We start from the raw sequence: 15354 nt of genomic DNA, 5'->3' as shown, positions 1-15354 counted from the left end.
CAGGCAAATTCATGGCCTCTTCCCCTATGGCCTCTTCTTCTAACGCAGAACAATTTCAAGACCCTGCATCCCAACTTGAAAACATTGCATCTGCCTGGAAAATTCCTTAAATCCCAACCAAACTGTTTTATCTCAGAGGGTGAAGGACATCATCCTAGAGGCTCGCAGACCTTCCACAAGGAAGACATACTCAGCTAAATGGAAGAGATTTCTCATTTGGAGCACATCAAATGGCACAGATGTCACAGTGGCAAACCTAGCACACATCCTAGAATACTTAGCAGAATTGTTTCACAATGGCCTGTCTTATTCTTCCATTAAGATTCATGCTTCAGCAATTTCAGCAAAATATAATATGGATCCACCTATCTTCTCACACCCTCTACTCAGGCAATTTTTGAGAGGGATCAAAAATGTTAAACCTCCAAGAAGACCCCCTCTACCTGCATGGGATCTCAATTTTGTGCTGGAAAACTGACACTACCTCCTTTTGAGCCAGCAGCATCAACAGACCTACAGTATTTATCTTGGAAAACTGCATTCCTTCTGGCAATCACTTCAGCAAGAAGAGTATCTGAGCTACAAGCATTAATGGCAGTGCAGCCTTTCCTTATTTTCCACCAGGATAGAGTGTCACTAAGAACCAATCCTACTTTCATGCCAAAGGTGGTATCTAGGGTATCCTTGAACCAAGCTATTCAGTTGCCTACGTTCTTCCCTAACCCACAGAACAAAGGGGAAAAACTTCTGCACACCCTGGATATACACAGACAACTACGCTACTATTTGGACAGAACGAAATCTAGCAGAAAAACTGACCAACTTTTTGTGGCATATGCAACTGGGGTGCAAGGGAGAGCAATTTCCAAACAGGCAATTTCAAAATGGATAGGGAATTGCATTCGCTTTTGTTACTCCTTTCATGGAAAGACAGTTCCTGAAAATATCAGGCCTCACTCCATAAGGGCCATAACCACCACTACAGCTTTCCTACGGGGGGTGGCTACCAAGGACATTTTAGAAGCTGCTACTTGGAGCTCCGTGCATACATTTGCCAAGCATTACAATCTACCTTTATACTCTAGATCCCGAGCAGGGTTTGCAACTGCAGTGCTGCAGGGGATCTTGACTACACCATCTTTCTCTTAGTACCTCCTCCCTCAGATTGGCTATGGTATTCTACCCATATGTTATGACTGCAGATGCATCCTTGAAGGACATAGTAAATGTAGATGTCCGATAGGTATGCATCTGCAGTCAGGATTACCCACCCTCCTTCCCCTCTGTGGTATTCCTAGGGTGCTTACCCCTCTTTCAGCTAGCTGGGGGAATCTATTATGGTGTATTTGTTTGTTTATTCATGTATATAATTTGCAAATGTTTGGAACTTTTCAGCATTTATCCAAATTTAGCCTTCCTAGAGGGCACCTGGCATCTGGGGCAAGAAAAACTGAGGAAAATGGCGTCGGCTGATGCTTTTATACCCCAGACGCTCTGACGTCGGGGAAAGTGCGACATCAGCCGAGGCCAGACCCAGACTTTGGAATCCGGCCGACCGAAGGGCTGCCTGAGGCAGGACAACCCATATGTTATGACTGCAGATGCATACCTATCGGACATCTACATTTATGGTAGGTACAAAACTGTACTTTCTGCAGGGCATCCTAGCATCACCTAACCCAGTTTAGTACCAGCCACCCTTCCATAGCTTTGGGATTCTACCAAAGTGTGATGACTGCAGCAGTATAGCACAATGAACATAGTACAGTTTTGTACCTACCATAAATGTAGATGTTCGAGTGGTTATACTGCTGCAGTCCAGGTTACCCTCCCTCCATCCCCTCTACATACCAGGGTGTTAGTTACAACTCCATGTACCTCAATCTATTGGATGCATGTCTATATGGTGTATTTGCTAACAGCTAGTACTGTTGCTTATCTACTAAGGTATTGTTGCATAGCTATTGTATTGTTTTCCTACTTAGGGGCACCTGGCATCTGGGGCAAGAAAAACTGAAGAAAATGGCATCTGCTGTCTCTTTTATACCCCTGTCACATTGACATCAGGGAAGAGGCGACGACAACCGACACCGGACCAAGACTTTGGGATTCGGCCGACTGCGGGACCGCCTGACGACAGGATTCGGCCGACTGCTGGACCGCCTGATGACAGGATAACCCAAGTGTGATGACTGCAGCAGTATAACCACTCGAACATCTACATTTATGGTAGGTACAAAACTGTACGTACTTCATGTTTCACTGTTGCAGTCATCACTTTTGGGTTATCTGCTTGCAGTAGCCCTCAAGTCGGCCTGATTAACAAAGTCTTGGGTCCTGCGTCAGTTGCTGTCCCTTCTTCCATGACGTCAGGTCATCAGGGGTATAAAACATGCAGCCAACGCCATTACATCAGTCTTTCTTGCCATGCGGTGCCCAAAGCAGAAGCAGTTCGCAAGTGCCGGTAGTCTGTTTCCTGAAATTTTCGTTTTAGAGTTTCAGAACCGAAGTCTTCAACTAAAGCTAAGTACCCCGTTGGGGAAACTTTTGCTTGCTCTTTTCCGATATCAGTAAAATTTTATAATTGCATTACCTTTGGAAAACAAATACATCACAAAGATTTTCATTCATACTGTATTCCTTGCCTCGGCCCTGACCACGACTTACCTTGCTGTTGGTTTTGTGCCATATTTAATCAACGCACTATCTGTCGTCAGTATATTTTTACCTCTAAATGTTTTGGTTCTCAGTTCAATTATCCAGAAATGTCATCGGTAAGCCATCTGACTACTAGTATTCTGAAAAAGCGCAAAGATAAAGACAGAGACAGGCCGCCTAGGTCCAAAACTGCCGACGACGCTTCTAAGCCAGTCGCCAGTACTCAGTGAGCTGCTTTCGCAGCCCCTGATATCTGCTACTTCTGACTCACAGGCCTCTACTGAGACCCATCCGGAGTCCGGTATGCTGCGAGATGCTTCAACTGTGGAACCTACGGATGTGTCTACCTTGGATGGTCCGGAGCCGCTGTGCAGGCACTGGCTTCTGAGGGGTGTGTTCAGGCATACAGACTTGCATATTAAACTGACTTCTTTAAGGCTTAAACCTCTAACCTTGCCTAGAAAACCGGCTCCCTGGCCGCATGCTCAGGCCTTTATTCCTAAAAAACAAATAAGAATGGCTGAAGACCTTATAACTTTAATCAGAGGATACCAACCTTCCTCTTCGACCTAGGACTGAATTTGTTTATGAATCTTCTGACCAGGATTATGATTCTTCTGATAATCTAGATTTACCCTTATCTACGTATGAGGATTCTGATGCAGAGGACTCTATTCCCTGTGCTTTTCCTCCAGAGGATTTCTCTTTTGGTGAAACCTTGCACACTCTAAGGGAGCATTTCCATCAGGAAAGCCAGGATTTGTCTGATTCTAAAAAGAAGCTTAGGGACTTCTTACTCCTGCCTCAACATAGGCCTTCAGCTATTCCTCCTGTATTAAGGCATGCTTGGCTTAAGGAGCAATCTTTGCCTGATCATGTTAAAGCTAAACTGTTGGATGCTCCCTTAAATCAGGACCGCCTGTTTGGCAATAAAGCTGTGGAAGTTCTTTAAAAAGATGGAAGATAAAGCTAAATCTATGCAAACTGTTATAGATTTCGTTCAGCCTCCAAGATTTAGTAGGCATTGGCCCTCTAAGAATTGGTCCTTTCCTGCTGCTTCCAGGTCTTCTCAATCCAAACCCAAACCCAGCAGAAACACCTGGTTTCAGTCCCAGGGTACACACAAGACTAAGCAGTGGGGTGCTTCCTCTTCCAAGTCTGGGAGTAGTACGACTCCCCCCCCCCCCCCCTATGGAAACCTGTCTCAATGACTTGACTTTAAAACTTTCAAGCACTTCTCAACTGACTGCTCCTTTAGGGGGAAAGATTGGTCTGCAGGCCAAAAACTGGGAACTCATTACCCTGGACAAATGGGTTTTAATATAGTGTCCCAAGGATGCAGATTTCACTTTCACACTTTGCCAAAGCCCAACGGTTGGCCAGATCTACCCCCAAATCAGTGGGCAGAGGCTCAAAACCAAATGCTCTCTTTTAAACATAAAGGCTATTCAAACTGTACCAGAAGAGGAAAAAGGACAAGGTTTCTACTCCAGACTTTTCCTGGTACCCAGAAAAGACAATTTATGGCGTCCTATCCTGGCCCTGTCTACTGTAAACACCTTTTTGGTGGTTCCAAAATTCAAGATGCTGACTCTTCACCAGTTGCTTCCCATGCTAGGAAAAGATGCCTGGATGGCAACACTTGACTTAAAGAAGCATACCTGCACATCCCAATCAGGGAATCTTGCAGAAGATATTTACGCTTCAATCACTACCAGTTCTCTCCACTGCCCTTTGGCTTATCTACTGCGCCCAGGGTATTCACAAAGTGCCTAGCCCCCAGTCATTGCATTTTGCAGGCAAAGAAATATTCAGATATACCCATACCTGGACGATTGTCTAATTCAGGCAGAAAGCCAGGAGATACGTTTGAATCATCTGGCTTTTGTACAAAGAGTGCCAACTTGTCTGGGGTACACTATAAACGAAAAGAAATCACACCTGGTACCCTGTCAACAAATTATATTCCTGGGAGCAAGCTTGAATACAACTTCCCAGATGGCTTTCCTCACACCAGAGAAACAAATTAATCTGACAACCTACTTCAAATTAGTGCCCACGAAAATCCTGTTATCTGCAAGGCAAATATTGCAAGCCTTGGAGTTCATGTCTCCTGCATTCTTCTAATTCCATATGCAAGACTGCATATGAGGAAACTACAATGGCACCTAAAAAGCCTATGGGTGTCAACATTCTCAGGATCTAGAAGTAATGATTCCTGTCGTACCTTACCTACACCTGGAATTTCTTTGGCGGGCAGAGTCGTGCCACGTAAACAAGGGACTACCATTCACAACACCCCCTGCCTCCAAAACCCTCACAGACGCTTCAGATTATGCATGGGGGGCTCATTTGGCAGGGAAGTGCATTCAGGGCAAACGGAACCCAAGTCAAATGCACCTGCATATCAATCAAAAAGAAATGTTAGCTGTACAGAATGCTCCGACAGCCTTCAAGGACCACATTCTTCCAGGACAATTAATGATAAAGGTGGACAACACCACTGTTATGTGGTACATAAACAAGCAGGGGGGTACACATTCTTACCCTCTCTGCAGACTAGCCATGGCATTGTGGAACACAGCCCTGAGCTATCAAGTACATCTACAAGCTCAATTCCTGCCGGGAAAACTAAATACACTGGCAGATGAGCTAAGCAGAAACCTCATGGACCCACTCGAGTGGAAACTGGAACCAATAATTTTTAACATGTTGACAAGCAAATGGGGGAGTCCAGATATAGACCTGTTTGCCTCCCCCCAAAACTATCAGTTGGACAAATGTTGCACAAGGACTCCTCACAAACAAGTTTGGAAAGTGGATGCTCTGTCCTTCAGCTGGAAAAAACTATCAGTTTATGCCTTTCCTCCTCTGCCTCTGCTCTCCAAAGTACTACTAAAGATCAAACAAGACAAACAAGGACAATTTTGATTGCAACAGACTGGCCACGCCAACACTGGTACCTCCTCTTGCTCAGTGTGTCACTGTTGGCCCCATGGCACTTGCCTCAGACTCCTACTATTTCGTCTCAGCAGGAGAACCAAATTCTGCACCCTGAACTACTGAATCTAGCAGCCTGGCTAATTACATAATTTCTCCTTTACCATCCCTCAGTTAAACCAGTTATTGATATCATTTTAGAGGCAAGGAGGCCTAGTACTAGAAAGTCTTATGCTGAAAAATGGAAACGATTTTGTGCCCAATTTACCTCAGATTTTACAATACTTAACTGAGATGTTTCATAAGGGCCTGTCTTTCTCCTCCATCAAAATTCACGCTTCAGCCATCTCAGCTCATTATAACACAGAACCTCCCCTCTTCTCTCATCCACTGCTTAAGCATTTCCTCAGAGGGGCCAGACATCTACAACCACCCAGGAGAGCTCCAACTCCAGCCTGGGACCTCAACTTTGTAATGGAAAAGCTCACCCTTCCTCCTTTCGAGCCAGCTGCCACTGCGGACTTAAAATTCCTTTCTTGTAAAACAGCTTTTCTTTTAGCAATCACTTCAGCAAGAAGGGTATCTGAATTACAGGCCCTCATGGCAGTGGAGCCTTTCATCATCTTTCATGCGGACAGGGTGTCCCTCAGGACCAATTCCTCCTTTATGCCCAAGATGGTATCCAGTGTGGTCCTTAATCAGTCCATACATTTGCCAACCTTCTTTCCTAATCCACAGAACAAAGGGAACGGATTTTGCACTCCTTAGAAGTACACAACTTAGATTTTACTTGGACAGAACTAAACCTCAAAGGAAATCTGATCAACTGCTGGTGGCATTTGCTGCAAGGGCAGAGGAGAAGGCTGTTTCAAAGCAAACTATTTGCAAATGGGTAGGCCATTGCATTCATTTCTGCTACAAACACCATGGAAAACCTATCCCACAGGGGATCAGACCCCATTCTACCAGGGCTGCATCTACCTCTACAGCCTTTCTCAGAGGCGTCCCTACCAGGGACATCTTAGAAGCTGCTACCTGGAGTTCTGTACATACTTTCACCAAGCATTACCATCTGCCAATGTTCTCTAAATCCAGAGCTGGCTTTGCCACTGCAGTCTTGCAGGGCCTTTTAGCTGGTCCTAATTCTATTTAAATTCCTCATCCCATCTTTAGCTTTGGGAATCTAACCAAAAGTGGTGACTGCAACAGTGAAACACAAAGAACATAGTACAGTTGTGTACACTTACCATAAATGTAGATGTTAGAGTGTATTCACTGTTGCAGTCCTGGTTACCCTCCCTCCAGCCCCCTTCTTATTTTGGATATACCTCTTCTTTCCTTTGCTGTCTTCAAAAGCTTTTTGGTGTATTTTTGTTGGAGGTATAACCTTGTATATTTATAGATTTAATTGCTTCCCATTAAGGGGGCACCTAACATCTGGGGCAAGAAAAACTAATGTAATTGCATCGGCTGCATGTTTTATACCCCAGACGTCATGGAAGAAGGGAGAGCAATCGACGCAGGACCCAAGACTGTTAATCAGGCTGACTGAGGGCTATTGCAAGCAGAACCCAAAAGTGATGACTGCAACAGTGAATGCACTCGAACATCTACATTTATGGTAAGTGTACACAACTGTCCTTTTGTTTTTGTTTCATTGTTATGGTCATTTTAACCATTTATCTGACCTTGGGTTTTGTTTTTGAGATGTCTGATTTTCATAAAAGAGTGAGCACTTTGTCATCATTGTGTGATGCCTGTCAGTAACTGTTAACACCATCTTGGATGTATTTTATCATTTTTGTACCTTGTCAATGTGATCTTTGAGGACCACTCATAGGATTTCATATGTCAAGTATTGACAGGAAAGGTAGTCTAACCATGTTCTAGTAGCTGTATATTTCATAGTAATGTTTAGTTAGAGTTTGGAGCCTTGACAAAATGCTGTATACATGCTGTCACAGTTGATTGTGAGAGTTTGTTCTGAAGGTCATTAACTTGGTTTTGCCAGATGCTTCTCAGTTCATGTATGATAACCAGTAGGTGCTAAGGATAAACATGGGCAGGACACCGCCCATTGAGTAGATAGAAGGTTAAGTAAGTGTTTTGTATAAAATCATTGCAGTGTTGGATCTAAGGTGTTTTTAAGTGATCAGTGTCAAAATGAAGACTAGGCAGGCTAAAGTGATTATAAACATGGCTGCATAGATTTGGCATGTAAAATTACAGTGCAAGGTATGCCAGCACCAGCTTGCAGCCTTCCAGTCAGTTCTGAGACTCGTTTTGTGTCTTGAGTTCATAGATTTCCATGTGTCGGAATTTGGAAGGGTCCATAAAGGATCAGCATATTTGAAACCATGTGAAGCACACTTGCTCAGATAACAGTGTTTAACTTTGCTTTCTTTCTGTGAGGTGCTCTTTACATGCATGTACTTTATCTTTTTGTAATTCTGGCTGATGGATGTTATTATTTTTCTTGTTTCCTTAGTCAGATGACTAGTATAACACAAAATGATATTATCAGCACACTGCAGTCTCTGAACATGGTAAAATATTGGAAAGGTCAACACGTGATATGTGTCACGCCAAAATTGGTAGAAGAGCATCTGAAAAGTGCACAGTACAAGAAACCTCCCATCACAGGTAAGCACAGAGTAAGGTGGGCAAGAAACCATGTATCCCTTGCATGTTTATTGAGCAAGTGTAACTGAAGTTGCTGTGAAAATTGTTTACTTATTTCAGTTTTCTTGTCCAGTCATGGATGTTCATCGTGTTACCCTGCTCCAGTCTTCAAACTTGGGTTATCCTGCCGTCAGGCGGTCCCGCAGTCGGCCAGAGTTCCAAAGTCTTGATGTTCATCGTGTTACCCTGCTGCAGTCATCACACTTGGGTTATCCTGTCGTCAGGCGGTCCCGCAGTCGGCCGGATTTCCAAAGTCTTGGTCCGACATCGGTTGCTGTCGCCTCATCCCTGACGTCTGCGCCAGTGGTGCGTATACTGCAACCGACGCCATTTTCTTCAGTCTTTCTTGCCACGCGGTGCCCGAAGCAGAAGCAAATTCGCAAGTGCCGGTCGGCCGACTCCTGAGATTGTCGAATTCGAATTTCAGACCAAAGTCTTCTATAAAGCTAAGTACCCCGTTGGGGAAACTTTTCTTGCCTCAGACCGATGTCAGAAAAAGTTAACAATTGTATTTCTTGTGGGAAGCAAATACCTCATAAGGATTTTCATTCTTATTGTATACCTTGCCTAGGCCCTGATCACGACGTCACTTCTTGTCGTTTTTGTGCTAGGTTTAATAAGCATACTATTAAGACGATTTGATTTCGCACAACACTTTTTTGGTAGAAAATTTAACTATAACATGCCGCCAGAGCTACTGACTACCGGCGTGCAGAAAAAGCGCAGGGACAAGGACCGCCAGCCCAGGCCTAAGCCTGATTCCGTGGCCTCGGTTGATCCGGTCTCCGGTTCTCCAGTTATCAGTGAGGCTCCGACGCAGCCCCTGACTACCGCAGTTCTGGAACCCGAGACCGCTACGGATATTTTGACGGAATGTACTAGGCCGACGCAGCCTTTTACTTCAGGCCCTTCCGACGATTTACCTTCCAAGGACGTCGGTGCTTCAGAAACACCATCAGTTTCTGAAGGCGTATTCAGACCGACGGCTTACAGTCAAAACTTTTTCCAAGTCGAAGACTCCTTCTAAATCAAAAAAGACTGCACTTCAGTCTCCTGTTCAAGGTCCTATGCCTAAGAAACAGATGCTCAAAATGGCTGAAGATTTGATTTCTCTTATCAGGGGTTCTCAGCCTCCTCCTGACAAAAGGCCTAGACAAGAGGAAGATTCTGCTTCCTCTGAGCAACTGTCTGTTTCTTCAGATTCCTCTGAGGACCAAGGCTATTCCTTCTCTCCTTATGAAGATTCTGAAGCTGAGGATTCTCTTCCCTCAGCTTCTCCTCCTGAAGATTACTCTTTTGGGGAAACTTTACACACTATGAGGGAACATTTTCACTGGGAAGGTCAGGATTACTCTGATTCCAAGAAAAGGTTCAGAGAGTTTCTTTTACTCCCCCAACACAGACCTCTAGCCATCCCTCCTGTTTTGGACATTGTGAATGATGTCTATTTAGAATCCAGTTTCAACCCAGACTCTCTACCTCCTGCTCCGGCCAAGCCTGATGGATACTACAGAGTTCCTGATTCCCACAAATTTCTTTACAAAAGCTCAGTAGCTGACCCAGAGACTATCTCCCAGGGTCCCAAGAGGGCTAAGGCTTCCATGGCTAAAAACCCAGTACCTTCTGAAAGGGATTCAAGAGCAATAGACAGGTGGGGGAAAAAGGTTTACACCTCAGCCACATTAGCTATGAGAGCGCTAAATTGTCAATTTCATATGCTTAAGTATCAGCAATTTCTGATTTCTCAGTTAAAACAAAAGATAACCTCCCTCCCTCAACAATCTGAATTGAAAGAAGTACAGGATTTGTTGCACGCCACTGAGCAGGTGGGCAAACATACCTTACAATGTGGGTTTGATTCTTTAGAGGCCTCCTGCAGAGCAGCTGTCACTGGATCAGTTATACATAGACATGCCTGGTTAAAGGAACAAAGTCTGCCTGATCATGTTAAAGCAAAAGTACTAGATGCTCTCTTACAGCAGGATGTTCTTTTTGGAGTTAAAGCAGAAGAAGTTTTAAAGAAAATGGAAGATAAGGCGAAATCAATGCAGACAGTCAAAGATTTCCTACAAGTACAACCCCCTCGCTTCAGCAGAAACTGGCCAACAAAAAATTGGTCCTTTCCAGCTTCTGACAGACCTCAGACGGGTAAATACAGGTGACCAAGGGGCAGAGGACAACCACAAGCCCAGTATAAACCTCGCCAATGGGGCACTCCAACCCAGAAGGGAGGAGAAGACAGGTCTCAACCCACCAGAAGGCAAACTCAATGACTTGCACCTCAGCTGGCCAAACAAAGCTCTTTTGTCAGCACCCTTGGGGGGGGAAACTAGCACTATTTGCAGACAACTGGCACATGGTCACAAAGGACAAATGGGTCCTAGACATAATTTTACGAGGATACAGATTCCACTTTCACACCTTGTCAATGAAAAGAGGAATGCCAAACCTGCCACTAAATGGGCAGAGGCACAAAAAAACAAATTACAGCTCTCATGACCACGAGAGCCATTCAGCGGGTACCAACTCAAGAGCAAGGCCAAGGATTTTACTCAAGGCTCTTTCTAGTACCCAGAAAGGACAATGCTTGGAGACCAATTCTGGAACTTTCAACTCTAAACACTTAAGTTCCCAAATTCAAGATGCTAACACTACAGCAGCTACTTCCCATGTTGGGCAAGGAAGCATGGCTGGTAACGTTGGACCTCAAGGAGGCATACCTGCATGTCCCTATCAGACAAAGTTGCAGAAGATACCTCCGTTTCATTGCAGGTTCAACCCATTATCAATTCTCTGCACTGCCCTTTGGCTTATCTACTGCGCCCAGAGTTTTCACAAAATGCCTGGCACCAGTAATTGCATACTGCAGACAAAGGGGAATTCAAATATATCCATACCTGCACTGCCTCATCCAAGCAGAAAGAAAATACATTCTCTTACATCATCTGGCTTTTGTGAAGCATCTACTAAATTGTCTGGGGTACACAGTAAACGAAGAAGTCAAAACTAGTACCCTCACAAAAAATTACATTCCTGGGTGCCAGCTTGGACACAACGGCCCAGAAGGCTGATCTTACACCAGACAAGCAACTTCAACTGACTCAATATTTCAAGACAATGGCAACAAAGACCCAATTAACTGCAAGAAAAATTCTGCAGGCTTTGGGCTTCATGGCATCTTGCATTCTGATAATACCATTTGCAAAACTGCATATGAGGAAATTACAGTGGTACCTAAAAAGCGTATGGTCTCAACACAGCCACAGCTTGGACACAGTGATATCTCTCATTCCCTGCCTTCAACAGGAATTTCTATGGTGGGCACAGGCATGTCACCTCAACAAGGGTCAGCCTTTCACCTTGCCCCCAACCAGGCAAACTATCACAACAGATGCTTCAGACTATGCCTGGGGGGCACACATGGCAGGGCAATGCATTCAAGGCCTATGGACTGCAGAACAAAGAAACCTGCACATAAATCAAAAAGAGATGCTAGCTGTACAGAAAGCTCTGACAGCCTTCAATGATCTACTACAGCCAGGACAACTTGCAATAAAGACGGACAACACCACAGTAATGTGGTACATAAACAAGGGGGCACACATTCCTACCCTCTTTGCAGGCAAGCAATAACCTTATGGAACACAGCTCTGGCCTACCAAGTCCAGTTACAAGCTCAATTCCTGCCAGGACAGAAAAACACATTGGCAGACGACCTAAGCAGAAACATCAAAGATCCCCACGAGTGGAAACTAGACCCACAAATATTTACAATGATAACTCAAAAATGGGGCCTTCCAAATATAGACCTGTTTGCCAGTCCTCAAAACTACCAACTGACAAAATTCTGTACAAGAACATTCCACCATCAAGCTTGGAAAGTGGACCCTCTCTCCTTCAGTTGGAAAAACCTGAAAGCATATGCCTTTCCTCCATTACCTCTTCTCACAAAGGTACTTTTGAAGGTCAAAAAGGAGAAACCTCAACTGATTCTCATAGCCCCAGACTGGCCACGCCAGCACTGGTACCCGCTATTGAAGAATATGGCTCACAGCCCACCATGGATATTGCCTCAAATACCTCATTTGCTCACGCAGCAAAACAAAGATTCTACACAGCCAGATCAAAACCTTAAACCTGGCTGCATGGCAAATCAATTAAGCATCCAACCAGCCCCTCTTTCACAAGCAGTACTGGATGTTATTCTGGAAGCCAGGAGGCCAAGCACCAGGAAGGCTTACTCGGACAAATGGAAAAGGTTTTCTGCTTGGAACCGAGCTAAAGGCCAAGACACAACTCAGCCTCATATGCCTCACATTCTGCAGTATTTAGCTGAGATGTTGCACAAAGGACTTTCCTTCTCATCAATTAAAATCCATGCTTCAGCTATTTTAGCTCACTACGACACAAATCCACCTTTATTTTCAAATCCTCTTCTAAGGCAGTTCCTCAGAGGGGCAAAAAACATTGGACCACCTAGAAGAGCTCCTACACCAACATGGGACCTCAACTTTGTTCTGGAAAAACTAACGCTACCTCCCTTTGAACCAGCTTTCTCTGCAAACCTTCAGTTCCTATCTTGGAAGACTACCCTGCTCCTGGCAATAACTTCTGCCAGGAGAGTCTCAGAATTACAGGCACTTATGGCAGTGGAACCTTTCCTATTTTCATCAAGACAGAGTTTCTCTACGAACTAATCCTCCCTTCATGCCTAAGGTGGTTTCCAGTGTAGCTTTAAATCAAACCATCCACCTACCCACTTTCTTCACCAATCCACAGAACAAAGGTGAGAGACTCCTGCATTCCTTGGACATTCACAGGCAGCTTCGTTACTACTTGGATAAAACTAAGGCTTTCAGAAAAACTGACCAGCTCTTTGTATCCTATGCTACAGCTTCTCAAGGGAGGGCCATATCCAAGCAAACCATTTCTAAATGGATATGCCATTTTATATGGTTCTGTTATACCCATCATGGGAAACCAGTTCCCCCTACCATTAGATCCCACTCTACCAGGGCAACAGCTACCTCTGCAACTTTTCTCAGGGGGGTTCCTACCAAGGAAATTTTAGAAGCTGCGACTTGGAGTTCTTGTACACACCTTCTTCACCAAATTCTATCACATACCTCTTTATTCTAAGTCCAGGGTGGGCTTCGCCACTGCAGTTCTGCAGGGCCTCATTGCCTCCACTAACCCTCTATGATACCTCCACCCTACCTTAGCTTTGGGACTCAACCCAAGTGTGATGACTGCAGCAGGGTAACACGATGAACATAGTACAGTTTTGTACCTACCATAAATGTAGATGTTAGAGTGTTCACCCTGCTGCAGTCCAGGTTACCCTCCCTCCAACCCCTCTGATCTACTGGCTAAATCTCTGCTATGCCTTACTGATGTATTTGCTGATAGCTGAATGGATTTTGTTTTTGTTGAGTGTTCTCACCATTTTGTACTAATTTGGATCACCTTTTTGGGGGCACCTGACATCTGGGGCAAGAAAAACTGAAGAAAATGGCATCAGTTGCAGTATATGTACCCCTGGCGTACTGACGTCAGTGATGAGGGCGACAGCAACCGACTTCGGACCAAGACTTTGGAAATCCGGCCGACTACGGGACCGCCTGACGACAGGATAACCCAAGTGTGATGGCTGCAGCAGGGTGAACACTCGAACATCTACATTTATGGTAGGTACAAAACTGTACATCTGAAGTAGGAGATTCATTTGTCTGCAACCTGTGGGTTATGGATCCGATATCGGATCCGAACCGGCATGGTTTACCAGCTATGGATCCAAGCTCTCAGCTCCTCCCCTCACCCATAATGCCCTGCTCTACCCTCATGACCTCAGATCTCGTTTGCCGTGACCAGATTGTGTTTCTAAAGCTCTTCTGCTAAGTGCAGTTTTATTAGTCTTAAAGTGCTAATTTTTGAAGTTTTGTGTGAAGGTTGTGTGGAAGTGTAGGTTTCCCTATTATTTTGTTATACTTTTAGTGTTTTAAAATTTAATTTTACTACTCCCTCCCCTCGCTGGTAGCGTAGTGTGTGTTTGGGCCTGTTGAGTGGTTTTGTTACTTTACTTTAACTCTAGTTTAAGTAACCTTTTTTTTTTTGCTTTTGGGATGTCTGAACAGCCCAAAGCTGTGTTCTCCAAGTGCTCCGAGTGTGGCCATAAGCTTTCCCCGGCCGATGGCCACACTCGGTGTGTTAGATGCCTTGGGGTTGAACACCTCACTTCTGGATGTTCCATTTGTGCAGGGTTCAACCCCAGGGCATTGAAGGAGCGGAGGTCCAAGCTTGTCTTGGCGGGTCTTTTACCACCGGACTCGGCTCCGGCCTCCGCTCCTCGGGGTAACCGTTTCACGGTTATCTCCTCTCGGCTCCCCTCCTCCTCCTGGGACTCAACCTCCCTGTAGTGGTTCGGAGGAGAGGAAGCTAGAAAGGACCGGAGGAGAAGCACCATAAGCGCGGGCCGAGACCTCTGTCTCGGCCCCGCCAGCTGGCTTCTCCTCCGGCCTCCTTGTCTGCTGGCTCTCCCCTCCTCGGCTCCGGTCTCCAGTGTGTTTTTCACGGGACCTGAGGAGGAGGAGACCGATCTCCGTCGAGGCTATCGAGGAGGCATTCAAGGCCTACCTCGGTAGCCTCGTCGAGATCAACTTATAGCCTGTCAGATGCTGATCTGGACGGATGATGAGAAGGTTCATCCAGGCCCAGATGCAGATGGGAGTGCTCTTGCCTCCCCTCTGGGGAGCTCACCCCTTTTTCAAGCCAATTGCTCCTTCTCCGACCCGTTACCGGGTTGGAGCAGTTGAGCCGAGCAGCCGGGCGGGGTGGGTCGGCGCCGATAGTACTTGGTACTGGATCCGACCCTGCCCTCGAGTGCTTCGGATCCGACCTCGGAGCCTGGATCCGAGCCGGATCCAGGGGATCAGTGCTCCTTGCGCCGTCTGTGTCGGGCGCACTGTCCTTCGGATCCGGCGCCGGCTCCGATCCACTCCTCAGATCCGAGGGGGAGCCGATTGTCGGATCCTTTGGTCGAGGTCGGCTCCCCTTCGGCTTTTGATGTTGTGGAGA

The 15354-nt window shown here is 45.6% G+C and overlaps 1 protein-coding gene across 2 annotated transcripts in view; it reads left to right on the top strand.

The window, feature by feature from the left end:
- KAT8 (lysine acetyltransferase 8) overlaps positions 1-15354 on the top strand; it is a 317451-nt gene that overhangs the window by 277936 nt on the left and 24161 nt on the right. For both annotated transcript variants that reach the window (XM_044086214.1, XM_044086215.1), the window contains exon 10: positions 8087-8241. In XM_044086214.1, coding sequence (XP_043942149.1) covers positions 8087-8241 — 155 coding nt within the window. The remainder of the gene's footprint in view (positions 1-8086; positions 8242-15354) is intronic.

Source organism: Protopterus annectens, chromosome 10.part0 (genome assembly GCF_019279795.1).
Source record: "Protopterus annectens isolate FY-2018-M chromosome 10.part0, PAN1.0, whole genome shotgun sequence".
In the NCBI taxonomy this organism is placed as follows: Eukaryota; Metazoa; Chordata; order Ceratodontiformes; family Protopteridae; genus Protopterus; species Protopterus annectens.
Note: the sequence above shows the minus strand (reverse complement) of the source record. Positions and strands in the feature narration are given on the sequence as shown.